At 42.0% G+C, this 24,658-nt stretch overlaps 3 protein-coding genes and 1 long non-coding RNA gene across 6 annotated transcripts in view; 2 read left to right on the forward strand and 2 right to left on the reverse strand.

Annotated features, from left to right (window-relative positions):
* On the forward strand, positions 1 to 8,811 carry rpusd2 (RNA pseudouridine synthase domain containing 2). Its single transcript, XM_058090316.1, has 4 exons — positions 1 to 96; positions 182 to 732; positions 1,107 to 1,403; positions 1,516 to 8,811. The coding sequence occupies exons 2-4, from the start codon at positions 292 to 294 to the stop codon at positions 2,272 to 2,274; spliced, it is 1,497 nt and encodes a 498-aa protein (XP_057946299.1). The 5' UTR covers positions 1 to 96; positions 182 to 291; the 3' UTR covers positions 2,275 to 8,811.
* On the reverse strand, positions 2,937 to 17,181 carry disp2 (dispatched homolog 2 (Drosophila)). Of its 2 annotated transcripts, none has more exons than XM_058090315.1 (10): positions 16,632 to 17,181; positions 13,918 to 14,068; positions 12,713 to 12,969; positions 12,610 to 12,639; positions 12,389 to 12,512; positions 10,694 to 10,809; positions 8,945 to 9,045; positions 8,544 to 8,641; positions 8,224 to 8,382; positions 2,937 to 8,114 (listed from the first exon to the last, which is right to left on the reverse strand). In XM_058090315.1, exons 1-10 carry the CDS (start codon positions 16,724 to 16,726, stop codon positions 4,860 to 4,862), a joined length of 4,386 nt encoding a protein of 1,461 aa, XP_057946298.1. In that variant the 5' UTR covers positions 16,727 to 17,181; the 3' UTR covers positions 2,937 to 4,859. The 2 variants fall into 2 exon arrangements, with proteins under 2 accessions (XP_057946298.1, XP_057946297.1); XM_058090314.1 differs by having other exon boundaries at positions 8,945 to 9,048; positions 16,632 to 17,180.
* pkdccb (protein kinase domain containing, cytoplasmic b) overlaps positions 12,163 to 24,658 on the forward strand; it is a 20,203-nt gene continuing 7,707 nt past the window's right edge. The window contains exons 1-6 of one of the 2 annotated variants that reach the window (XM_058090317.1): positions 12,163 to 12,567; positions 14,513 to 14,561; positions 18,928 to 19,661; positions 21,545 to 21,658; positions 23,887 to 24,158; positions 24,426 to 24,505. In XM_058090317.1, coding sequence (XP_057946300.1) covers positions 19,101 to 19,661; positions 21,545 to 21,658; positions 23,887 to 24,158; positions 24,426 to 24,505 — 1,027 coding nt within the window. In that variant the 5' untranslated portion in view covers positions 12,163 to 12,567; positions 14,513 to 14,561; positions 18,928 to 19,100. Of the gene's footprint in view, positions 12,568 to 14,512; positions 14,562 to 16,240; positions 19,662 to 21,544; positions 21,659 to 23,886; positions 24,159 to 24,425; positions 24,506 to 24,658 lie in introns of those variants that run through there. The other variant, XM_058090318.1, reaches the window with a different exon arrangement.
* LOC131140151 (uncharacterized) overlaps positions 20,505 to 24,658 on the reverse strand; it is an 8,046-nt gene continuing 3,892 nt past the window's right edge. Inside the window, exons 2-4 of the long non-coding RNA XR_009132364.1 lie at positions 24,006 to 24,122; positions 21,684 to 21,962; positions 20,505 to 21,555 (exon numbers count right to left, since the gene is read on the reverse strand). This is a non-coding gene — a long non-coding RNA (uncharacterized LOC131140151). The remainder of the gene's footprint in view (positions 21,556 to 21,683; positions 21,963 to 24,005; positions 24,123 to 24,658) is intronic.

Consider the following 24,658-nt stretch of genomic DNA (forward strand, 5'->3'; position numbering starts at 1 on the left):
ACCTCGACGATGCACGCTGGTTTGTCTGTCAGAAATGTTGGCCAGATAACCTCATATGTGTCATCTTTAACTCGTTTCGAATCTACAAGGCAGTCGGTAAACAATAGTTTAGGTGTTCTTCACAGTTCTGTCAAATATAACTTCCACAACAGCGCTTTTTTGTGTCGTAATAACCCTTCAGGCGACAAGTTGGAGTTGTTACTCGGTGACTCTCAACAGAAGACACGGCTGGGCTCTAAAGTAGATTTGTGTAGTTTCTGTATTTTTACACCTTATAACGTGACGGTTTCCATGGAGCTGGTGGAAGAAAGTAAGACTGTGCAGACGGAGGGAACCACGGTGGACAAGGCCAACGTAACCGGCAAACGGAAAAGCGACGAGCTGTCTGAAGCGAGTGGCCGGGGAAAGAGGCGAAGAGGAGCCGGGGGTAAGAACCTCCGGCCGGGTGAGAGATACGTGCCTCCTCCGCAGAAGCGTAACCCGGGTGTCAGTTTCAGTCAGGCACATTTCGACGAGACCTCGTACTACTTTGAAGGCGGTCTTCGTAAAGTACACCCGTATTTCTTTGACTTCAAGACCTACTGCAAAGGTCGCTGGGTAGGGAAGAGCCTTTTGGAAGTGTTCGAGAGTGAGTTCCGAGCCGAGTCCATTGAATATTACCAAAGGGCTGCTCGAGAGGGTCGCATCCGCCTGAATGAAACTCCTGTGGAGGATCTCTCTGTGGTCCTCAAGGTCAGTGACGTCATAAAATACTTCATGTGTCTTAAGTTTGTGTTGTGTAAATAACACAAAACTGAATATGAAATGTCACGTTTAAAGCTGGGGTTTTTTCAAAGTGTGGAACTCCCGTTAGAGAGCCTGTCATCCACCCAAAACAGCATAATGTAGGAAATAAAAATCTGTTTATTTCCGCACTGATATAATCAAATGTAGCTCACTTAGCTGGTTGGGAAAATATAGCACAATTTATCACTTATAATTTTCTTGCTTAGAATTGACATTACAAGCCTTAATCAACTCCGTAAGTAAAATTGCAAGTAAAAAAAGTGCATTTATTTGATGTAAAAAGCACATATGTTTAATCTTCTCCTTTGTCCCTGTGACAGAACAATGACCACATGAGGAATACCGTCCACCGTCACGAGCCCCCCGTGGTTGGCAAGCCCCTGGAGGTTCTGGTGGACGACGGTGAAGTCCTCGTAGTTGACAAGCCCGCTTCCATCCCCGTCCATCCCTGCGGCCGCTTCCGACACAACACAGTGATTTTCATCTTGGGAAAAGAGCGGGGCATCTCTGAGCTGCACACGGTTCACAGACTGGACCGACTCACCTCAGGAGTGCTGCTCTTTGCCAGGACACTGGAGACGTCAAAGAAACTGGACCAGCTGGTGAGAGACAGGAAGGTAAGTTCTTTCTTTAAGGCTCCTGGGGGGGACTATTGCCTGTTTCCCGTTACTCGCACATTAGACAGGATTCCGAATTTTATTGTAAATAGAGCATATGTCCTTCTAACAGCTTGAAAAGGAGTATGTTTGCCGAGTGGAAGGGGAGTTTCCACAAGGTGAACTGATCTGCGAGGAGCCCATCCTGGTTGTGTCCTTTAAAATCGGACTCTGCCGCGTTGACCCGAAGGGAAAGGAATGTCGGACAGTGTTCCAAAGGCTTAGCTTCAACGGGAAGACCAGTGTAGTGCGCTGTTTACCACTTACGGGCCGTACCCATCAGATTCGGGTGCACCTCCAGTACCTGGGTTTCCCTATCCTCAATGATCCCATCTACGGTTCATCAGCCTGGGGTCCTCACAGGGGGAAAGGTGGGCTGATGGGAAAGAGTGACGAGGAGATTCTGAAGGCTCTTGTCGAGGAACATCAGGGTCAGGAAAGCCTACATCTGCTGGATTTATCTGACAATGGGAACATTTTTTCCAAAGAGAGACAGATGGACAAGAAATTGAATGATGGGTCATGTGAAACTGAGAAAAGTGGAGAAACTCAGCATTGTGGGGAAGTGACGCCGCAGTCCATCTCGACGGAGGTAAAACAGAGCACCGTTAGCGGTAACAAGACCTCAATCCAAGAAGCTCAAGACCAATTGAATGGAAAACAAACGACCACCAGAGACCACCTTTGTAGTGAGTGCAAACTACTGCGAGCCGACCCCACAGAGAAGGAACTCATCATGTACCTACATGCTTTACGCTACAAAGGACCAGACTTTGAATATTCAACACAGTTACCTGACTGGGCCCAAGAGGACTGGGTGTATGTGGACTGATGCCAACCCCCCACCCCCATTTGCCGTTCAGGATGTCCCGATCCACATTTTTTGGCATCCAATCTGATTTTTTTTTACATAGACTACAAACATAAATTAGTGGAATTGAATATGGTTATGAAAATAGCTCTTCAAAATAATGCAATCAGAGTATTGCTGAATTTACTTTTTTATTACCGGGCATAACCAAGTAGGACTAGTAGTCGGACTAATCAGACTTTTTTGTTTTAAACTCCCTTCAACGCAATTTAATAATGAATTCACGACCCTTAGTATAAACAACCAGTGGTCACAGCAGCACTTTCCGTGCAAACTCTGCAACATGACACAGCAGTCCGGGCACAGTGAGGGGGAACTACTGCTACAGCTAAGGAGCCGAATATCCACCTTGATGTGTTTTCTTCTTCTTGCGGGTGTTACAAATGTGATACGGCCACCGAATCCACCCGATCACGTAGCAAAACCCGATGTTATCCGACTTTTTAAAAATACAGCTGATCAGCAACCAATCCTGATCCTGACGAATGGATCAGGACATCCCTACTTGATGGTGCTCTCAAAATCGCTCTCCATTCTGGCTCTAAGGTGGACTCTGCTATGATGCTGTGGTACAGTCACTTTTTTCAAGAAAGATGAGTTTCTCTGAACAAATCATTGCTGTCTGGGGCCAATGTTTGGCAGGAACATATATTTAATGGTATAATTTGTTCCTATAATGAATGGATACTTACATTTTTATTTGACATTAGGAATAGCATGATTTGAACAGCATACACCAGTCGGACTTGGGTGTGGGAATAGCCTGTCCCTTTAATGAAATAATTTTCTCATTATTGAAGGTCGACTTGGTTATCTGGTGTTGAGAATCCTTCTTTGTATTAAAACACTTTAAAACCATGTTTTTTTAAATCATGTTTCCATCATGTTTTCCAAGTCTGAGAATCAGAGAGGTTATCATCCACAGTGGCGATATCTGGTCATTTGTTTTCTACTGTATATGATTTTAGTTTCATATGTGTTGAGTCCCTTTACAAAAAGCCAATAATTCCCATTATGCAAGAAAATATTTCATTATCAGCGGTTTGGAAATAACCTTGGAAATTCCCTCATTTTTCTTCTGGGAAGTCTGGAATAAATGACTCCTTTCTAAGGCAGACTATCCATTTATTGTGGAGCCTTGTTGCTTCTGTATAATGAGAAAAGGTACACTTCATAAGCAAGATGAACATTTCTATGTCACCTTTTTAGCACACAAACACACGACACACAAAACAGGTGTTTCTGCAGTCAATAGACATTTGGCACATTTTTGTTCAAGATTGTTTTACATGGCAATGACGAGACACTGAGATTGAGTCTGGATAAAAGCTTTCTGTTCAAAAGATAGTTTTCTGTTTTTCAACAAAGTAAACAATTACTCGTTTCATTAAAGCACACTTTGATCTACACAGACACACACACACATACTTAATTTGCTTTACACTCATTTGCCTTTACAGCCAATGTAATAATTTGGTCACGGACACGAGAATAAACTATTCAGTTTTCACAAGTCATGATACACAGTTAACTGGCTTCTGGCTTCCTTAATGGCTACATAAAACAAATAACGCAAAATATAGTGGATGCGTTGTATTTGTACTTGTGTATTTCGGAGGGCCCTTTTCTTGAAATCTGAATGTTTGTTGGCCAACTGCATCCTCTGCTGACAAAGTGTAAGCGACATTGTGTGTCACACATTTGCCATAACAACCATCCTCATAGCTGACATTTACAATACAATATTTAGCACATAAAATGTATGTTGTTTAATAACAGTGGATTTCTGGTCTTACATTTCCCTTTCATTGATTCACTTCTTTGTATTTAGTTTGAACCAAGAAGTCAAATTGAGGTCAGAGTAGTCCATTAAAGGTTGCAAGGGGCAGTAGCGGTTCTCGATGTGGGCCATATGTCCAATTGGGTGACATTCTCCAGGGGGTGCCGGGGAGGGGGAAAGGGAAAAAATGCATTTACTAATTCTCAAGGCTCGCCAAATCGGGCGCCATCTACAGGCGTGATACTCACGCCCCCAAACATGATCAAACGTCCACCACGTGATGTGGATGAACCCAAGCAAGTTTTGCAATAGGGTGGGTGCCGCTGGACCTCAGCCTTTAGTTTAATTATAAGGTAAAAAAAAACAGACTTTTAACAATAATTACTCAAAAATGAAACTCTCCAAAAAACTGAACTTCAGTAGTCTTATTTAGTCTCAGTGTGAGAAGTAAAATGGGTTCATTTTGCATTGATATATAACAGAAGTTAGCTTTAAAAATAATTATTTTTCTGGCACCTCACACCTTAAAGAATCCTTTTCTCTGTGTTTCAGAGATTAGTGGAAAATAAAGAAGCAGCTATTAAATTAATTCACTTTAAAGTAAAACTATTGCATAATCTTGATATTAAGTGTAAACAAAGACTGTGGTTGCACATTTGTTTATGTGCAATGTCGTTAGGACAGAAAACTGTCCTATTGAAGTCAATGCTTGTAATGCAAATATGTTAGGCTAATGTCCATGTGAAAGATATTACGATAAAACTGCTTATAGCGTGTCTTCTCGTCCATCTCTTTTAATCCAAATGTCTGGTAAGTCCGGCTTGCTGTTGGGTAAAATGACAATGTCCCCAGTCTGACTGCTGCGACCTTTCCCACACGTTTCATAAACGGTCTCCCGGAGTGAGAGACGCAATGTGTCTCTTTTTCCATTCAGGTGTCCCGGTTGTAACTGAGCTTCTCCATCACTCTGGGCGTTTGAAGGCCCTGCTTCAATGTCGCTCAAACACGTTTCATTGGAATCATCCAGGAACTCACAGGAGCTAATGGACCGAGAGGAGGCCTGAAGGAGTCTCTCATCTGTGGTTTGCTCATCTGTGCACAGACACGTCTGGTCGGTGGTCTCAAGGGTGTGGCTTATTATGGTCTCATCCATGCTAGAAGACGAGGAGAATGTTTTATTGGTCCAGTGTTGCAGCGTGCTGGAAGGATCCTGACAAGATTTACACAACTTCTTGCCGAGAGTCATGTCATCCTTTGCAAGATCTACAGATCGTCTCGGGTTCTCTTTGTATGGAGAAGAAGTCTGCAGAGCTACAGGTGCTTGGCACATCTGCCCACCTTCCCCCGCCGAGGCCGCATCGCTCCCGCAGTACTCGATCTCATCAGACAGCACAGAAGGCCTGTTGGACAGTTTACTGGTGCAGGTGCTGTTCTCAAAGCTGTCACTCAGTCGATAGGCCAATGGTTGCAGCTCGTACTGTTCCGGCCCTCTGGCCCCGCCTCCTGTTCCCAACTGTCTCCCCCTCTGCTGATTGGAGTAGAGGTAACCACCTGCTTCTTTGTCATAAGTCCTTCTCAATCTGGCTCTGTCAAAAGCACCGTTAGTGGACAAGGCGCCTTCTTCTGACCCTGAGCAAGATGACATCGTCCCGCCAGACGGATCTGACATACAGGGGAGTGGAATCCTGCCACAGTTCCTCTGAGGGCCAAAGAAGCAGCACAGGGACTGGAAAAAGAAAGTTGCAAATCCACATGCTACACATTTAACCAAAAATAAGAAAATCCCCAATTTCCTGAAGAGCAACACAGTCGAAGGCGACATAATGAGCCCAGTGCAGAAAAAAGCCCCAGAAATGATTGCTACAGGACATCCCATCCTCTTTGTAGCGTGTGCTACTTTTCCTATTTGATCTGAATGAGGAGCAAAGCAGTAAGAAATACAGTAGTTGGCCACAAAATCAACACATAGCCCCGCTGCGGATGAGATGAACAAAGCCTCAATGCCACTAAGCTGCCACTCGAGGAGGACCAGTAGTCCAACGGTAACAAAGACACTACCACCCACAGCTACGGTCCCGTAAAGACTTAATGGAATATTCCAGGTGGTTATGAGAAGCAAAATAAATGTAAGCGACACGGAAGTGCCAGCTACTGCTAATGTCTCTGAGCTCAAGGCTTGTTGAAGGTCAAAAAGAGACAGCTGGCTGACGAACCAACCTTTCTCCAACCCTTTTGGTGCTCCTGATATTTCCTTGTTGAACCACGCCAGGGTTTCTCTGTAGAAAACGCTTGTTTGGCTGAAGTTGAAGCTGTAGCTGTATGTGGTTTTGAATGCCAGCACCAAGGCGGCGATGCGGCCATCTGGATGGAAGTAAGGCCCGCCCACTTTGCTCATATGGCCTTCGTTGGACTTCTCTGCCAGCATCATGCTCAGGCAGCTCTCAAAGACGCTCGGGGGGAACGGGAAGGTGATGTCGTTGCAGCAAAGATGAAGTGCATCATGGCTTTGTGAGCACCTTCTAAGAGATACCCAATGGATAAGCTGGTCCACAAGACAGACATTATCTATCATCGACTCTTTGTCCGTAGGGGATGGGGCAGAGTAAAAACTTTGGTTTTGAACCCGTCCGCACAGGTCCCTCAACCAGACCTGAGCATCACGTTGACTCATTGTAAAGTCTGGATCTAGAACCAAAGAACCATTGCTTTTTGGGTTAAAGTGATTTCCGTTGTCAGTCGGTTTGACTCCCCAAACAAGCGTCAACGTCACGGGCCTATCTTCTCCGTTTGTTTGTCGTTCAAACATAAACATGTGACGATATTCGGCATCGTATCTTTCAAATGGGTGACTGGAGCGGAAAAGCTGTGTGACCGTGCTGTCAAGGGTGGGGAGCTTCATTCCCGGGTCAAAGCAGGACATGTACGTACCACCTGCAGCTAGCACTGCGAACCAGCACACCCAGATGTAGCGGAACTTTACCACTCCACAAGGCAGGATTTTGAGGAACACTAAATTAGACGTGTCGGCAAGACCTCGTTTCAGTTCTCTCAGCTTCTGCCCAAATGTGAAGAGGCATCTCTTGCGTGAGCTCGCATCCCAGAATCCGAGGGGGTTTTTACTGCAACAGGGCTTCCACTCCTGCAGCGGTACGGATGCAGAGGATGCTGTATAGCGCTCACGCAGGATGAACGCGCACGGCAGCCACACCAGCGCTAAAAGAGAGCTGACCAAGGAGGCCGTGCCGAGATAAACGGCGAAACATCTGATAGCTGTGATGCTGCTGAGATAACCGGAGAAAAAAGCCGCACTGGAAGTCAATCCTGACGCTAGAATCAAATAGCCCATTTCCTGCAAAACCCTGTGCACTCTCTTCTCCAGGGAGGTCGAGGGCTTCTGGGACAACTGCAGATTCCAGAAGTCGGCAAAGATAAAAACTTGATTGGAGCAACTTCCCAGGAGAATAAGCGCTGCTGAGAGGTTAACCAAAGGGAAGAAAGTCAAACGAAATGCTACTTTGTAGAGGAAATAGGAAGTGAGGAGGGAGCCTGCGATTGCTAGCACAGATAACGCCACCACGAAGAGAGAGTGGAGATAAAGCGCCATTGTGAAGAGAAGCGAAATGACTGCAAGGACCGGGAATACCGAGTCTCTTGCCAGATAATACTTGAACAGTGCTTGCTTGATTCCAAGATCCATGCCGGTGACCGTTGTATTCTTGTATGTTAGATCTCTTCCCTTCAGGCTCCTCATGTAGATCTCCATCATGCGTTCCCCTTTATCGACCGGTAGAAATAGAAGACTGTACTTGAGGGTTGGGATCTGATACTCCGCTGTCTGTGGGCTGAGGAAGTCTTTATCAACCAGGAAGTGCAGAATTTGGAAAACTATGCGAGATTGCTTGCAGTGAGATGGGACAGAAGAACAGCTGCCATATTTGTGTCTCTGAAAACAGGCGTCCACTAGGTGTCCCTCATGGTAGTAAGGAGCACACCTCCGGAGAAGATTAAGAGCCTCGGAGACCTGAGGTGAAGAAAAATAACCATAAAGGAAATGGTAAAAACAGCTTTTAAACCTTTTGAAAAGTATTGTTGGGAATGGGGAACTCAATATTCCTTTTTGTAAAAGCTACCTGGTGTGAGGTTAGGCTTAGGCAGCAGGAGGCATTAGTCAGGACCGCTAAGTAATTTCCTATAGACCAGCTTGGACAGCAGCCACTTCTGGACACCGCTTCAGCCTCAGCTCTCACATGCTGCTGGCACACATCCTGGAACTGAGCCTGGGAGCGTATCTGCGACAGACAAGGGAAATGTTTTTCAACACATTCCCAAACAAATTACCCAATTACGCTGCATCGGAGGCCAACGTTTCAACACGAAGGAGCTAAAGAAGCGAGCAGATGGGCGAGGACTAAAAGGTGACATGAAAGCATGAGTATAGATCAGAGCGTACTCTAGATTGTTCCATCTCGCACATGGCGTGGATGGCCTTCAGGCTCCAGAGGCTGGCTGAGTTTTCTGAGCGAAACACCAGCTGGGCTAAATGCTGGCCTGTGCAGAGGAGACAGATGGACTCAGCACACAATAAGGCCACCTGTGAATCATCCTTTCTTCTAGCATGTAAAACAACTCATAACGTATTTGAACATAACGTCAACCATGATTTTACTGCCTTTGAAACAACAATTCAGAACATTATGAAAAAGATGACTATAAGTATATCCTAATATAATAAATATTATATATATATATATATATATATATATATATATATATAAATATAATCCTAATATAGTGTTGTGTTTAATCCTTAAACTTTGTTAATTTTGGCCATAGTCAATGTGATGGACTTACCTGGGGCGTCGCATAGGAATGACTCTGAAGTGGAGTCTCTGGCTAACATCCTCTTTAATCGTAGTCCTGAGGTGTTGTGGATGCCGTCTTCGTTAGAAGCACTGCTGCAAGTAACAGATAAAACCGTATAGGTCAGGGGTCGGGAACCTTTTTGGCTAAGAGAGCCATGAAGACCGAATATTTTAAAATGTATATCTGTGAGAGCCATATACATTTTTTTTAACATTGAATGCAATAAAATGTGTGCATTTTTATGTAAGACCAACAGTTTTAGATATATTGGGCTCTAATTACGTAGACCAGGCACACTACCCCACGCCAATGGGGTGTGGCCAGCACACTGTCCAATAATAAATCAAATACTTGCTGCCATTAATGCAACTTCTGCTGCTGCATGGTTTTGCACCGTACTCCGTACACATATTTCATTCTTTTGGCCATCTTCGTCAGAAGGCTTGGTTCTGCAGCTTTACCTAGGTGACTATTTGACTAAAGGAGGAAAGTTTGCATTTACATGTTGACATCTCAATGACCGAGGTAGACTACCGCATTACCCAGTAATAATCGAGTTTTGGTGTTTGACCTGGAAAATATCATCAGGAAAGATGGATATGGTTGGCCGTATTGCAGTAGAAAAGAGATGGACGGATTAAAATGCATAAGAAAGTTGTTGATTATTTTTAACAGTCATTTCTGTGATGTTTACTTTAAAATGTTAGCAAAAATACATTTTTATTGTGGTAAGAAACGCTTAAGAGCCAGATACAGTCATCAAAAGGTTCCCTACCTCTGGTATAGGTGATAGTGTCAAAATGATGTGGGAAAAAAGATTATTTAAACCTCATATAACAAATATACAACATAAGGTGACCAGAAATATTTCAATATTGAACAAAGCAATATTATTGCTCTCTGGTTCTACCATATCTTACTTATTGTGTGGAAATATGGGGTAATAACTATAAAAGCAATCTTCACTCACTAAATGTACTGCAAAAAAGGTCAGTAAGGATAATTCATAATGCCGCCTACAGAGAACATACTAACTCCTTATTTCTAAAATCACAAATACTGATATAGTTAATCTTCAAACAGCTAAAATAATGCATAAGGCTAAAAATAACCAATTACCTACAAATGTCATCCGATACTTTCTCTACAAGAGAGGAGAAATATGATCTCAGGGAAGAACTACATTTGAAACACTTCTATGCTAGGACTACGTTAAAAAGCCATAGCATTTCAGTATGTGGAATCAAACTATGGAATGGATTGAGTAAGGACCTCAAACAATGCACAACGATGAGCCAATTCAAGAAACAATACAAGCAGTTGATGTTTGCTAAATACAAGGATGAAGAGTCTTGAACCAGTCATGATGTGCTATATATGTCACTATATTGACACTTACTATGGTACCCATTATGTCATTGGATGGTCATATACCTGGTACTTCGGTACGTGACAAAAAATAAAAAAACCAAACTATATTAGGAAAGCAGGAAGTGAACAAATGTAACAGTTACTGATTGTAAAAGTACCAGATGGAGGGGTAGGATTTAATAAGCTTTGCTTCTTCCTACTCCTTTTGGACATGTGGAACTGTGAACTGATTATGTGATGCATTCAATTGTAATCTGATGCATGTTCAAATGAAATAAAACCATTACCATTACCAAAGTGATGACCTCAGACTTTTGTACAGTACTGATGTCAAAAGCGTTCCTTCCACCCGAACTCTCCACTGACCTTTTAGTGAGCTGCTGCGGCAACAGAGACAAGGCTTTCCCTGGGCCGGTGTTCTCCTGCAGCTTGGACAAGCTGGACTGGCGAATCCCGATGTTTGTCCCTCGTGGCTCAAAGCCCTGAGGAGACCACATGCACAAAAATCTAAAAGACTGTGTGGATGCTAGTGCCTTTTATATTAAGACATGAAAAGCAGTCCAACTATGGTTTGTCTCCAAAAATCCTACTCGTACATACTGGGATGATTAATTAGCCTCCTGTAGGAATTTTTCAAAAAATAATGAAATGAATCAAGATAACAGTGAGTATAATCTGATCTAATTCAGTGCAGTTTATGATGTGGTTGAATTCATTATGGGAATGTTAATTAACACTGGGTGTAGCGTGGTTCTATTTTTAATTCCAAACCGGTTCCCGCCGTATGTGTTCCACCAAAGCAGAGTTAAATTTTCACAAACATTGTGTGTATTATTTTTGTCATCATTTAAAATGTTTATGAAAGGCTTCAAGTTTCTCAAGGAAAGCTTGTTATAGACACAACTGACAATCTGTGGTTCCGGTGTCCATTGTTCCTGATGTGGTACAATTCATACAAATATGCCTCTAAAGCAGGGGTCTCAAACACGGCCTAATATGGCCCGCAGGACACTAGTTTGAGGCCCCCGCCTTGATACGAAAGTTTAATGTTAGTGCGGCCCGCGCAAGTTTGATATGGATGCTGTATGGTATCATGTACCCAGAAAAAATTATTACGTTTGATTAATGTTCATGTTAAAGGTTAAATAACTGTTAATAGTTATCCTTCCTATCCGTGTGGAAGTGGTAAGTTTTTGGCTATTTAAGTTTAAAGGAAATAACTTGAAGGCTACCGTTTAGGTCGCTAGCTCTCTAGTTTGCGAGTTAGCATGTGTCTCAAGACCCTGCAGTTGCGCAATATGTTGTAAATAAAAAGAGTATAAATGTGACTATAGTTGTGTTTTGTCATGTCTACAGGGCTCTAATAATGCTTTGTTCATTTTAATCTGAAAAAAAATAATTTGTCTACCCACCAACTATATGTGGTTTCTTAAGTTTTTATTATTTGCCATTTTATTATTATTATTATATTTATTTATTACTGATTGATTTTCTTTATTCTTGATTTGTTTATTTATTTTTCATCTTATTTTGTGCAGAAAAATAAAAATTAAGATATTTGAGAACAGTGGAATGTTTTATCAGAGCTTTTCTTGTAGAAAATCGGAACCAAAGCACTGAAAAAGTTTGTATATTTTTCTGTTTTTAATAAATGCGTTTTTTTTTTTTTTTTTTGAAAACCTGATGTGGCCCAGCCTTGCCCAGACCCTAGCTCCAGTGGCCCCCAGGTAAATTGAGTTTGAGACCCCTGCTCTAAAGTCACGTACATTTTTTAAATGAGATCTAGGCATAAACTGCAAGACTCCGGCTCAGTGAGCTTAGATCAGTGTTGCTATCCTGGCTGCTCAGTACAACATGGCAACAACAGTAATAAAACAATAACATAATGTGTGCTGTAAAAGGTTTGGCAGAATGATCCTACACTGTCTCTGAAGCTCAGGTAAGTACACATTTTATAGTTTTTACAATTCACTACTGACATCTGCTAACTTCTTTTTACACTTGCATTGCAGTCCATGTTAACAAACATGAACGGCAGTGGTACTTCACATGCAAACTAACCAGCAGAGGCTCAGAGAAGTCTGGCAGTGGACCAATGAAGAGGCCAGCCAGAGAACATCCAAGAAGCAGTAAGCCACACCCCACAAGAATCTCTAGTGGGTAGTCCACCAGCACCTGGGAGTAACTGTCAAGTGGAAGGAGAAAGGAAGACCACAAAAGGAGAAGCTGTCAAAGACACAGTAAGTGTATTTTTGATTGACACTTTCAAAGTCTGTTCTTACCTTCTCACAAAGCAGTGAAGTCCTCCGTCTCTGTCGGTAACAACAAATACATTTTTTACAAGATATAGTAGTTATCGATACACGTGCATGTCAGGAAACCCACCCGGCTGTCACCACGTGTCTCTGCATCCGTTTCTGCGCGTCGCCTCCTCTTGACCCATGCAGCCAGTGACATCTCGCCGCTTCATCCTGGCGAGACGCCTGATGGGCTGAACCACAGCTGTGTCCCACTTTCACCAGCTCACCCCCCTCTGCATTCGAGCCAACCGTGTTGTTTGGGTCTCCGCATTTGTTTGGATTGAGAGCATTGTAAGGACTGCAGTGGGGACATTTTTGGAGTTGTGCTGAACCCCTGGGGAGCTGAAGTTGGGGGGGGATCATAGTCGTTATGCAATCACTTGGCATAATACAGTATTAGATACACATGTACAATATTAACACCCAATGCAAGAGCTGTCAGAGTGGTTTAATTGATTTAATTGATACATTTCCCTTATGAAAATGAATATAGCCCTTAAAAAAAATTTACAACTTGACCCGATGAGCATGCAAATACACAGATTTAAAAAGCCACACCCCTCAAGTGTAATTTGACTTGAAAGTCCACCTCATGGTCCTCTACAGAAACTCGGTTGGATATTCATTCATTCATTTTCTACTGATTATCCTCACAAGGGTTATGGGCGTGCTGGAGCCTATCCCAGCTGTCTTCGGGCGAGAGGCGGGGTACACCCTGGACTGGTCGCCAGCCAATCACAGGGCACATATAGACAAACAACCATTCACACTCACATTCATACCTATGGATAATTTGGAGTGGCCAATTAATCTAGCATGTTTTTGGAAAGCTAACACTGGGCGGCACGGCGATCAAATGGTTAGCGCGCAGACCTCACAGCTAGGAGACCAGGGTTCAATTCCACCCTCGGCCATCTCTGTGTGGAGTTTGCATGTTCTCCCCGTGCATGCGTGGGTTTTCTCCGGGTACTCCGGTTTCCTCCCACATTCCAAAAACATGCTAGGTTAATTGGCAACTCCAAATTGTCCATAGGTATGAATGTGAGTGTGAATGGTTGTTTGTCTGTGATTGGCTGGCCAGGGTGTACCCCGCCTCTCGCCCGAAGACAGCTGGGATAGGCTCCAGCACCCCCCGCGACCCTCATGAGGATAAGCGGTAGAAAATGAATGAATGAATGAAAGCTAACACTCACAAGTTTGGTTGACCTGAAAAGTGTATGGTCTCTGCCTGACGTCATGCATTGGCCAGACTATATGTCATGACACCATGCCGCCGTCACTCAAACATACTTTGTGATAAAGCTGAGTGGAGGAAGAGGGTCCATCGAGGCTGCTGCAGCTATCACATAACTCTCGCTCAGCTTGGATGGCGCTCGAATGGGCTTGGCCAGGATACACGCTGGGTGTATCGGGTGGGCATAGCGACACAGCCGGGATTCCACTGTGGAGGACGGATGAAAGGAAGAACATTTCCACATTTATTCATTACTTTAATTTTTTTTGTGTGTGTAATTAACACATGCGCAGCGGAGCAAGCACGCCTCCCTGTTATGACGGCAGACAGAAGGACATCATAATGATTGACAGCCCTAGTTTTGTGTTTTTAATACATTTGCACAGAAAATAGAAAAAAACATGCTAATCAGGATAGTGGATGACGGGAAAAATAAAAATAAATGCAGTTTTCCTTTAAGAATGTTAATCAAAATAAAACATTTAGTGTCGGTTGTGTCGGATTTAAGTGTTGGTTTCCTCCGGCAATCGATGTTTTTTTGAACGAGGAAACATTGCTCTTATTTCCAGGATTCTGTAACGAGATGGTGTGGTGACTCAAGTAGAGGGAGAGAGTGCGCAGTCTGTGTAACACATGCTTGTTTTTCCACAGTGCCACTGGATGCGACCGCACTTCCTGTCATTGTCACCATGGCAACGCAGTAAGTCAACACAGGCAATATGACCTTACAGGGGTTTTTTTTATGTGCATCAGGCACAGTGATGGATGTTGTCAGCGGTGCACAGTAGCAGAAGTGATGACGGTGCTTTGGATTGATAAACTAAATTTAATGTTAGCCAACAAATAGTCAAAGGATTTGGCTTCATATTTTACAGTACATGCTAAAGGCAGATTTATTAATTTAGCTATTGTACCAAGAGCTGGATGATAGGAACAGACACAGCGGGGCAACTGGCGCATCACATCAATATTTCACTGTGTGAATACAAAAATAACCCAAGGGAGGTGTCGGCAAGCTTGGCCCTGCACCATGACTAAATTATTGTTCTTTGTCATCTGGGGAACCGCCCTGGGAACAATTTTACTTGAAAAATATGCAAGAACACAATAAAACTAAAGTTGTAGTGAAATTGAATGCTAACCAAATGATTGGGTACATCACTCCCAGATGGTGCTTATTTACATAGCTAGCATTTGTTTTTATTTAGCTAAGAATGGGACATACATTATAATTATTGAATGTTTTGCTATTTAATACTCTTATTTTGGCTTGAAAGGGAACCTATTATGCTATTTTTTTTACTCTTTGTATTGAGTTGTGGACTCCAATAGAGCAGCTACACACAATAACCAGCACACAAAGCTTTATAGATCTCCCAGCATCTGCACCTATTCAGCTGTACTTCTTTGGATTTTGTGGTCCCCGTCTGTTGTAAACAAATGTGGCTTTCCCGTAAAGTAAACAGAGGAGTAGAGCTTTGGGGAGGACAGAGAGCTTATCTGGCTTACAGCTACGCCCATATAAAGTAGTCCGTCCCTCTGTGACATCATAAACAGGCAGTTTTACCACACCTTCTGAGTGTTTTGACCCATCCCAAACTTTTTTCCACTGATCGCTTCCAAATGCACAAACCTCATTACATGAAATGTTGGTGTCGTTTAACATGAGAATAGAACATTCCAACTACATTTATAGGTTAAAAAAGTGGAAAATGCATAATAGGTCCCCTTTAAGTGTGATGTTTTCCCTGTCAGGGTAGCTAGATCTAATTAGATTGTCCAGATGCCCCTACTGTTTTCTTTTTGAGTTAATTAGAGGTATTAATGAGAGATGTCCAAACTTTCTCCACTGAGGGCCAAATGCTGGAAAATCAGAGGATGCAGGGGTCAGCTTTAAATGTAGTAAACCAACCCATCTAGATTTAAAAAATAAAGATAATCCACGCCAAATATAATAAAAATAAATATATTCAAAGAAAAAACAGTGTACATTTCAGCTTTGCGTTATCTGGGATTTATTGGATTTATTTGTTTTGTTATAGGAACTTTTTCTCCTCACATTACTTTTTTGCTTTTTTAACAATGTTTTTAGAAACATTGCGTATTTTATTTACTTTCTTCCTGTACCTTTTTTTAATTGTCTTTAATCTCATAATATTTTCATTTTATCAATGTAATTATAACTTTTACCCCACCATATTTTGTTAGAATTGCAATTTCATTCTTTTTTCATAATATTACGCATTTTCAGTCATTAATATTTCAACTTTATGCTATTATTTTCTGTTAATATTTTGCCTTCAGTCTTGCAAAATTACTGCTCATTGTACCATTTTTGCAGTTTTTATTGTATTTTTAGAATTGCTGAGGGCCAAAAAAAAAACAGCAATGGGCTGTAAATGACCTCCCGGGCCACATATTGGACAACCCTGGGCTACATAAATTCCAAGTATATTTATGGTGATTTAGAAGACAAACAAACATGAAACCATGCCATACAATGTAGTGAAAATAAGAAAGTGAAAGTGACTGAAAGAGAATAATACATATACATAAAGTGTAAAAGGTATAGTTTTAATATGAGAGAGGTAAAATACTCCAAACTTCCACCAAGAGTATGAAAGCATGTGTTTGTAATAGTGGAGTGTTCCTAATGAAGTGTCCTGTGCAGTAATCCTAGTGATGATGGTGATGATATCGTTGGGAATAAGCAGCAGCAGCACCGTGACACTCCTTATTTTGAACACATGCACGTCGATAGAAAACCCACCTGCGATAGGTATCATGGATGCTCCTTTCTTCTGCACAACCATCATCCATCACTATCGCATCCGTGCTGTCTCCTTTAGTCGAGTCAGCCTCCATCTCCTGCTCCTTTACATCCAGTTACCGATGCATAAAAAAAACACCGCTTTGATCAAAAGGTCCCCGTTTTGCTGCTGTGCCAGACAGGCTTGTTTGTGGCTCTACTATACGGAGCATCACCGGGGCTCTGCGGGTTAATCTGCCCGGAGCTGACCGCTGATTGGCGGAGACTCGATGATGCTGAAAAGGCTGCCTGGTTCTGTCCATCAGTACGCCGGTACTGGCGCGCCCATGGCGGATACAATGCAACACATCGGTCCGAGAGGAATCGGAGAAAATAATACGCAGCTTCCGCGTTGATGGAGGATGCTACAGTAACATAATAACCTAATTGATGATGACGTCACTGGACATAATATCGGGTACAGTTGCTCAATACGAAACATATTGTGATGGTTGTCCAAACTTTCTCTGAAAATCAAAATGATGCGTGGACCACTTTGATTTTTTTAATGTATTTTATTTTGTAAAAAGTCTTAACATATTTACAGTAGAAAACAGACGCATGCGCATAGCAACGTACTGAGGCCTGCAAAACATGAATTCATTTATTGATTATCGTCCCTGGCCTCGTGCCACGAGACAGTTTTTCCTCTCAGTGAGAACGCTTGTAACGTTTTAATCTCGCGAGATCATGTGACAAACATTGTGACACCCCTAACAGGAAATGCATTATTATCCACTTTGTGACTGTCAGAGAGGTATGCTAATTTTGGGGATTTTTCAAAATATGCACACAATCATTTTGGGAATAACAATTGTTGCTTTTCGTGTTACTTGCTGGAAAATGTTTTGAGCGCCTTCTGTTTTGCTTCGATCACACTAGCAAAGAAAAAAAATTAGGCAGTTTTTAATGAAACATTAGTGGTTTTAAAACTGGGGGGCACGCCCCCTAGTGGGAACACGGGGTTACCATATGGTGTCCAATCATTCATTTTCTACCTGTGTCCTTCTGTTTTTGTTTTGCTGTTTATGATGATTGTATCTTTACTATGATTGGTAATATGGTTAGGTATGAATGTGAGTGTGAATGGTTGTTTGTCTATATGTGCCCTGTGATTGGCTGGCGACCAGTCCAGTGTGTACCGCGCCTCTCGCCTGAAGACAGCTGGGATAGGCTCATGCATACCCATGACCCTTGTGAGGATAAGCGGTAGAAAATGAATGAATGAATGTTTTTGGGTGGCATGTGGCTTTAAAAGAAAAGTGTGAGACAGCAACAGAACCCCCTGATGCATGCAAGCGGGCGCTAATGAGGTGGCTGGCAGGATGTTGGTCTGGTTCTAAATATGAATCATGGCACTGGGCCGTCACAACCACTAACAAGAGTGGGAACAGTAAAGGAAGCAGAGATCAAAGTCTCGTTAGAACGAAACAGGGGTTCTCTTATAGGTTCTCTTATTGGCCTCATTTCTAAATATTATATATATCTTTTTAATGTTTTGTTTTTTTACAATCTACATATACTGACGCTTGGAGACCATAGTCTACTCACCTTGATAAAGTTAGTGTTGTTTGCTCCTGAAACATAGCTAATGTCTTGTTGACCTCAGACACTCATTAACTTATCACCACACACACACACACACACACGTTGTGGTCATTTGCATGTGGCACTAAAACAAACAGTGTGATGAGCTGTGAAAACAAATGGGAACAATGCGGCCATTAATAAATGACATTAGAATGAATTAGTAGTGAGAAGATGTCGTTAGGGAAATAATGCTCAAAATGAATAATAATGTGCTGGCAACACCATGGATACAAATAATATAAACACATAATACTGTTCTCCAAGGTTGAGGCAAGCTTAACCCTGTGAGGAAGCAGAAGGCTTGAGAAGATTGAGAAAAATAAAGACAAAATGTATGAAATTATTTAGTTTAATAAGTTTTAACACCACTGCATTCGTGTGTACGTGTACCTAATGTTGTGACCATACTTTTGAGGACAAGACGAGCTCTGTTGCCCTCTGTTGGTCAAATTGAGAAATGTAGCAATTTTTTAATTCCGACAAAGTTTTGCTAACAAGTGGCTGCCCGGCTAAAATTTAATCCGAATTCCAGAAGATTTAATCTGAATAATATTTTAAAAATAAAATTAAAAAAAAAATTTTGTTTGTCATTAACAGCACTTTATTGTGAGGGCACGTGTGTGTTTCCATGTTGCTAAGTGATTGAACATATTTTCCATTTGAAAAGGTAGATGATGACGTGAGGCCTCCTGCAGGCTCTGCTAGCTGGGTGTAAAGTTACATGTGGGCAGGACACACCTCCAGAGGGAGTTCCCTCCCAGCAAGGATCTGCTGAAAGTCTTCTTCTTCACACTCCTCCACTACCGTCCACAGTGGAGCTTTTGTACGTGAGCGTGGACAATGTCCTCCACCGTGGGCAAGTCTTTACGCGCGGCTGCCCTGCTGTCTTTCGTGGTGTTGTCCATTCTGGTGTCGCTCCTCATTAGCAGCGTGCACCACTTTGGAGCCAACATGTCCAAACCTTCCAGCTGCGGTGAAGGTGATGACTATGACGAAGAGCTGGCGTTGAACTACCAACTCATGCAAAGACGCCAAGAAATCATTCCTTTGATTTTTCGACCAGAAGACAAAAAGAGCATTTTCCCAGCACATGGATCTAGCTGGGATTTGAACATGTGGAGGGAGATCACGCGTGGTTCCGGGTACCCAATGGGCTGTGGAGCTCTGCAGGACATGCAGGCGGTGGAGGTGCTGGGTTCTGGATACACCAAGCTGGTGGTGAAAGTGACTCTGGCGGGAGGAGAGGCCGTGGCCCTCAAGATGGTCAACGAGCAAGGCATTGACATGGGCAAGTGCGTGGAGGACTTTAAAGACCCTCATGGCTGCCGACAGCTGGTCTCCTACAAGCTCAGCAAGGAAGTTGCCCTCTTGCACAGACTGCAGCATCCAAACGTCATCAAGGTATCATTTGTTGCTGCTTGAATAAATGACAAGTGTCTTAGACAGCATCCTTTCCCTTTAAGAGCCCTTAGGGAAAAGTCTTGAAAGGAAACTTTTTCCAAAAGTAAAAATCAAAACATCACACACACTGCAAAATAATGGATAAAACCTCGGAAAACTACAACCAACCCAAGATAATTGGAATTTTGTATCTTTTGTAACTTTAAAAAAACAACCCTCGCCTTAAATTACCCCGAATTATGCAAAAACATGCATGAAGTAAACACAAATATTGGTGAAATGCTGTCGGTGAATAGTTAACGTGGTTATTTATGTATGTTGCTTCTTTCACAGACTGTGGTCTCAATGTCCTGTACAATATAGACACTTGTATCAAAAATAATGAAATGCATAAAAGAGTCAATGCAGGAATATATTCATCATATTTTGGCCAAATGTAATGATTAAAATGAGGATTCAATTTAAAGGCTGTGAAGAAATGCATGCTTTAGGTACCACGTATTGCTTCTTACAAACATGTATGGTTATATGGCATAAATTCAGTTATGAAGTACTTGACTGGAATGTATTCATATATATATATATATATATATACAAAAAACTGTGTATAGTTGGCAGGAACAGATTTTTGTGTGATCTTTTCATAGAATGGAAAATGACACCACCTTCTCCCCTTAAAGTGGCCCCAAATTATGTGAAAGCATATAAATATGAAACTTTTCACAAGTTAGCTATAGCAGTTATAGCAGTTAGTTATAGCACTTTTACAGTCAGCAAGTGATTTAAATATGAAGAGAAATGTAATACAAATAACAAAAACATTGAAAAACTACTACTGCTAAAAATAACCAAATACCTAAAAATGTCATCCAATACTTCTCTACAAGAGAGGAGAAATATGATATCAGGGAAGAACTAAATTATAAAAAAATGTAATTAAAAAAATTCAAATTATATTAGGAAAGCAGGAAGTGAACAAATGTAACAGTTACTGATTGTAAAAGTACCATATGGAGGGGTAGGATTTAATAAGCTTTGCTTCTTCCGACTCCTTTTGGACATGTGGAACTGTGAACTGATTATGTGATGCATTCACTTGTAATCTGATGCACGTTCAAATGAAATAAAACCATTACTTTAGTGAATGAGAAATGACTTACACATCGTCCTTCACTTTTACATGGCTAAAATATTTGTAAAAAGATCTATTTCATAGATAAATGTCTTTCAAGGAAGCCTTCTGACATCAGTACAATGCAATGAGAATAAATACTAAGATAAAATACCAAATATTAACAGATATCTTTAAGGAAACGCTGAGTAGACAATATACACTTATACACACAAGACTGGAATTTTTATTTACTTAATAATATTTTACTTTGCTGTTAGGATGAGAGATTTGATTTTGTTTTTTTGAGCATAATTGTTCCTTTTCAACGCTCAAACCTCCTTTTTTTGCCCTTAAATCTTAATTGGTCATCATTTGGGGACTTTGTCGGAACAGTATGATGCTCATAAAGGTATTCTTGGATGAGTTTGGTGTAGAAAAAACATCCTCACATATTTTTCACAATATGAACTCCATATTGTGTTCGATTTTTTTTGTCACATGTTCCCTTTGTCTCACACTCGCTGCAAATCCTGCACCTTCCCTTCTAATTACATTAAATCTGTTGACCCCCTCCTGACCTTTTGGGGGCACTTTTTCCGGAACAGACAACGTGTCTCCTTTTACTATCCGTCTGAAACCACATGGTGCAGCTATCACCGCCAAACTGACAGCTTTCTCACATCCGGCGGCCGCGTGACCGTGTGCCGCATCATTTCATGTCTTCACACCTTCCCAAAGTCTCATTCTGCCTTGCTGTGCTGTCACTCAGTTCAAAGGTCACTGCGTGGGAGAAGCAGCGGGAAAAGTTACTGTCATTCTGGAACAAGGGAACCCTCTCCAGATGATCCAGCTGCTGCAGAGCCCCTGGGAGGACCGCTTCAGGGTAAGATCTTAATGTGGTTCCATACCTGTTTTTGCATGGTAAGGCATGTGGGATGAGAGGTGGAACCGTGAAACTTTAGGAGGTCTGACATCTGCCCCTCAGTGTATTTGATCAGGCCCCGGTTGGAATGGAGATGGGACCAAGAGTTAATCCACTGCAGGCTAGGAATGTCATTTCAGCATACACACACACACACACACACACACATAGCTTTAGCTCAACCCCCCATGGCAGGTATACTCACAGTGTGGGAGTCAACAGAAGCCCAGCTGACACTGCAGGGATCCGAGCGTGGCTTGCTGGGCTTTGAAATAATAGGAGAGAGTGAAAGAGTGAAGAGCACATACGCAGCATAAAATAAGGGTGACCATACATCCTGTTTTCTCTGGACACATCCTTTCCTGTCTGTCTGATTTTTTTTTTTTTTTAAGAAGATGGTGAAAATGTGCTTGTTTTTATTGTTTTTCATTGGAACATTAAAGTGAGCGGTGTTATGCTACATGTGATGTAATCCGTTAGAGGTTGCCATGTGGGTGGTTTATTGAATCAGTATTGCCAAAGAATAAGCAAAACACATGAGTTAATCCTCTTGTGAAATCGGGGACGATTCGGATTCTTAAGTTTTTACGACTTTAGAGAGCGTGTTTTTCCCAAAAAAGTTTGGGTCCATTCCAAAATTTAACATCCGATCCAGATCTAGAAACAGCTTTTAAACGTTCTTCCTTTAGAATTTATATTTGGTTATAGCAGGACTTCTCCAATTTTTTCCGTCCTTCTGTCATTTTTCTGTCACACCCTGCAATATGAACAAAAATAAATTTTATGGAGTATAATTATATTACATGCAGAAAACTGTCAAATAATTACAAGTCATTACATTCTGGCAAAATCTAATTCAATAGTCTTTTTCACCTTCTTTATGAAATTGCTGGACGTTCTTCAGCCCCATTGCGGGTTAATTGCCAGTTACGCTCGATAAAAAAATGCCCAGATATGGTGAGTACAACGATACAGTACAGGGCAAACTGACTAGTTTGTTTTCCAGCAATATTGTATGAAAACCAAAACTGTGTACAAAAACAGAGGCAAAATTTTGTTGAAAATGTTCGACCGAGTGTCCTGGTTTTCAGTCATCAAAATATTTTCACCTTACATAAAATACATACAGTATAAAAAAGTGTAAAACCAGCATAATTTGGCCAACAACTGCAAACTAGTAATAAATAAGGTTTTGCGCGATTAAAAGTGACAGGCCTGGTACACATACGGTAGTATTTTCAAGTGTTTAAAGGTCTAAAAGTTATTTATATCTGTAGCCTACATGATCCCCCAAAACATAAAGTGGTATCTCAGCTAAATAGCTGCTCGAAAAAAAAAATCAGACTGTTGTCGTGCTCAGCCTTGCTCAGCTACAGTACATCTGTGAGGGCTACAGTAATCCAGGGGTGTCTGGTTTCATGGACTGCTGTTTTTACTGTGCCAGTGACGTCCAAAGAGTTTTACCCAACACTAACTGCAGTATGCTTGTTCTGTACTGTCACACACACACACACATTATATACTCTGTCAGTGTGCAGCTGATGCCTTCTTTCTTCCTGTTTCTGTAGCATGAGGAAATGGCTTGGAAATGTGGATGTCTTTAAAAGAAAGAGGAGTTTTATGTTGATGCTAATGATGTTTGAGTGTATAAAACCCGAGTAGCTTGGCTAACTCACTGGTGAAAATAATCAGGAGTTTGTTGTATAGTTTACCAGCCTGAATTTTTTGGCTTTTTTTTTGGATTTCCAGGCAAAAAAAATTTCACTTTTCTGACCTATAAATGTTGTATTTGCGTGTTTAATAATGCCAAAATTTCAGATAATGAGGTTTGCGCATTTGGAAGTAAGCCCTGAAAGAATTTTGGGATGGCTCTGAACAATCAATTTCAGAGTTTTTCCAACACCTTCCTCACGACTTCTTTATAATGGCGTGCCCGTGTACAAGCAGCTCACTGTACCTGCTGTGTGTGACCTGTCACAGTGGAGTGGGTGTGGGTGGAATAAATTAAAACAGACCGTTTTGGAAATCCATATAAATACAGCTGGAATAGGTGCAGATTCTGGAAGATCTAGAAAGCTTTCCTTGCAGGTTATTGCAAATAGCTGCTCTATCGGAGTCCACAACTCAATACAAAGGGCCAAAAATGAGCATAATAGGCGCCCTTTAACAATTGTCTTGTGTCCCTCCAGGTGTGTCTGGACCTGGTCCGCCTTATTCACTTCCTGTCTCAATCTCCTCTGGGTTCCGTGGCTCTGCTGGACTTTCAACCCCGTCAGTTTGTCATGGTGTCAGGCGAGCTAAAACTCACCGATCTCGATGATGCCAGCGCAGCCGAAACCACCTGCCGGTCCGATGCCGACTGCTCCCTCCAGTTTCCACACCGAAATTTCACCCTGAGCTGCTCGTCTCGCGGCGTATGTGAGGGCTTGAATGAGAAGATGAACATTTACAATGCCTACAGGTAAAGACGATGGATGAAGATGGATGCATGTGTTTAAACAGACGCCATGTTGACAAAATGTTGTCAGTCAAAGCGTACAGGAGCTGGGGATTTGTGGTTTTAACAGGAGAGGTGTGATTCATAAATGGGTAGTTTGAGGCTAAAAGCGAGTCTTGTCGCTTTTGAACCGTCTACGGATTGTTGACAGTTTTATGTGCTGCTTGTAACAGCTCCGTCACACAAGTCATGTTCAATGATCCATCTTTCTGTTTCCCTGTACGGCTCCAGGTATTTTTTCACCTATTTGCTGCCTCACCAGGCCCCACCCGGCCTCACACACCTGGTGGACCACATCATGAATGCCACAGGTGAGGAAGAGCGGCGTCTCGACATGACTTGTGAACATCAGAGTGAAGTCAATCATTGTGTTATCGTCGTCTTGTGATGACTTGCCCCGTCTTTAAATGCTTCATTTAATACGCTGACAAGATAATGAATCCAACTTGTCATGAATACACCAT

The sequence above is a fragment of the Doryrhamphus excisus genome, chromosome 13 (assembly GCF_030265055.1).
Source record: "Doryrhamphus excisus isolate RoL2022-K1 chromosome 13, RoL_Dexc_1.0, whole genome shotgun sequence".
NCBI lineage: Eukaryota > Metazoa > Chordata > Actinopteri > Syngnathiformes > Syngnathidae > Doryrhamphus > Doryrhamphus excisus.

Coding starts and splice junctions, on each gene's coding strand:
- rpusd2 (XM_058090316.1), top strand. CDS start 292: ATGGAGCTGGTGGAAGAAAGTAAGACTGTGCAGACGGAGGGAACCACG. Junction 733..1,106: donor ATCTCTCTGTGGTCCTCAAG/GTCAGTGACGTC, acceptor TCCCTGTGACAG/AACAATGACCACATGAGGAA. Junction 1,404..1,515: donor AGCTGGTGAGAGACAGGAAG/GTAAGTTCTTTC, acceptor TCCTTCTAACAG/CTTGAAAAGGAGTATGTTTG.
- disp2 (XM_058090314.1), bottom strand. CDS start 16,726: ATGGAGGCTGACTCGACTAAAGGAGACAGCACGGATGCGATAGTGATG. Junction 14,069..16,631: donor ATCCATGATACCTATCGCAG/GTGGGTTTTCTA, acceptor CGTCCTCCACAG/TGGAATCCCGGCTGTGTCGC. Junction 8,642..8,944: donor ATTCCTATGCGACGCCCCAG/GTAAGTCCATCA, acceptor TCCTCTGCACAG/GCCAGCATTTAGCCCAGCTG.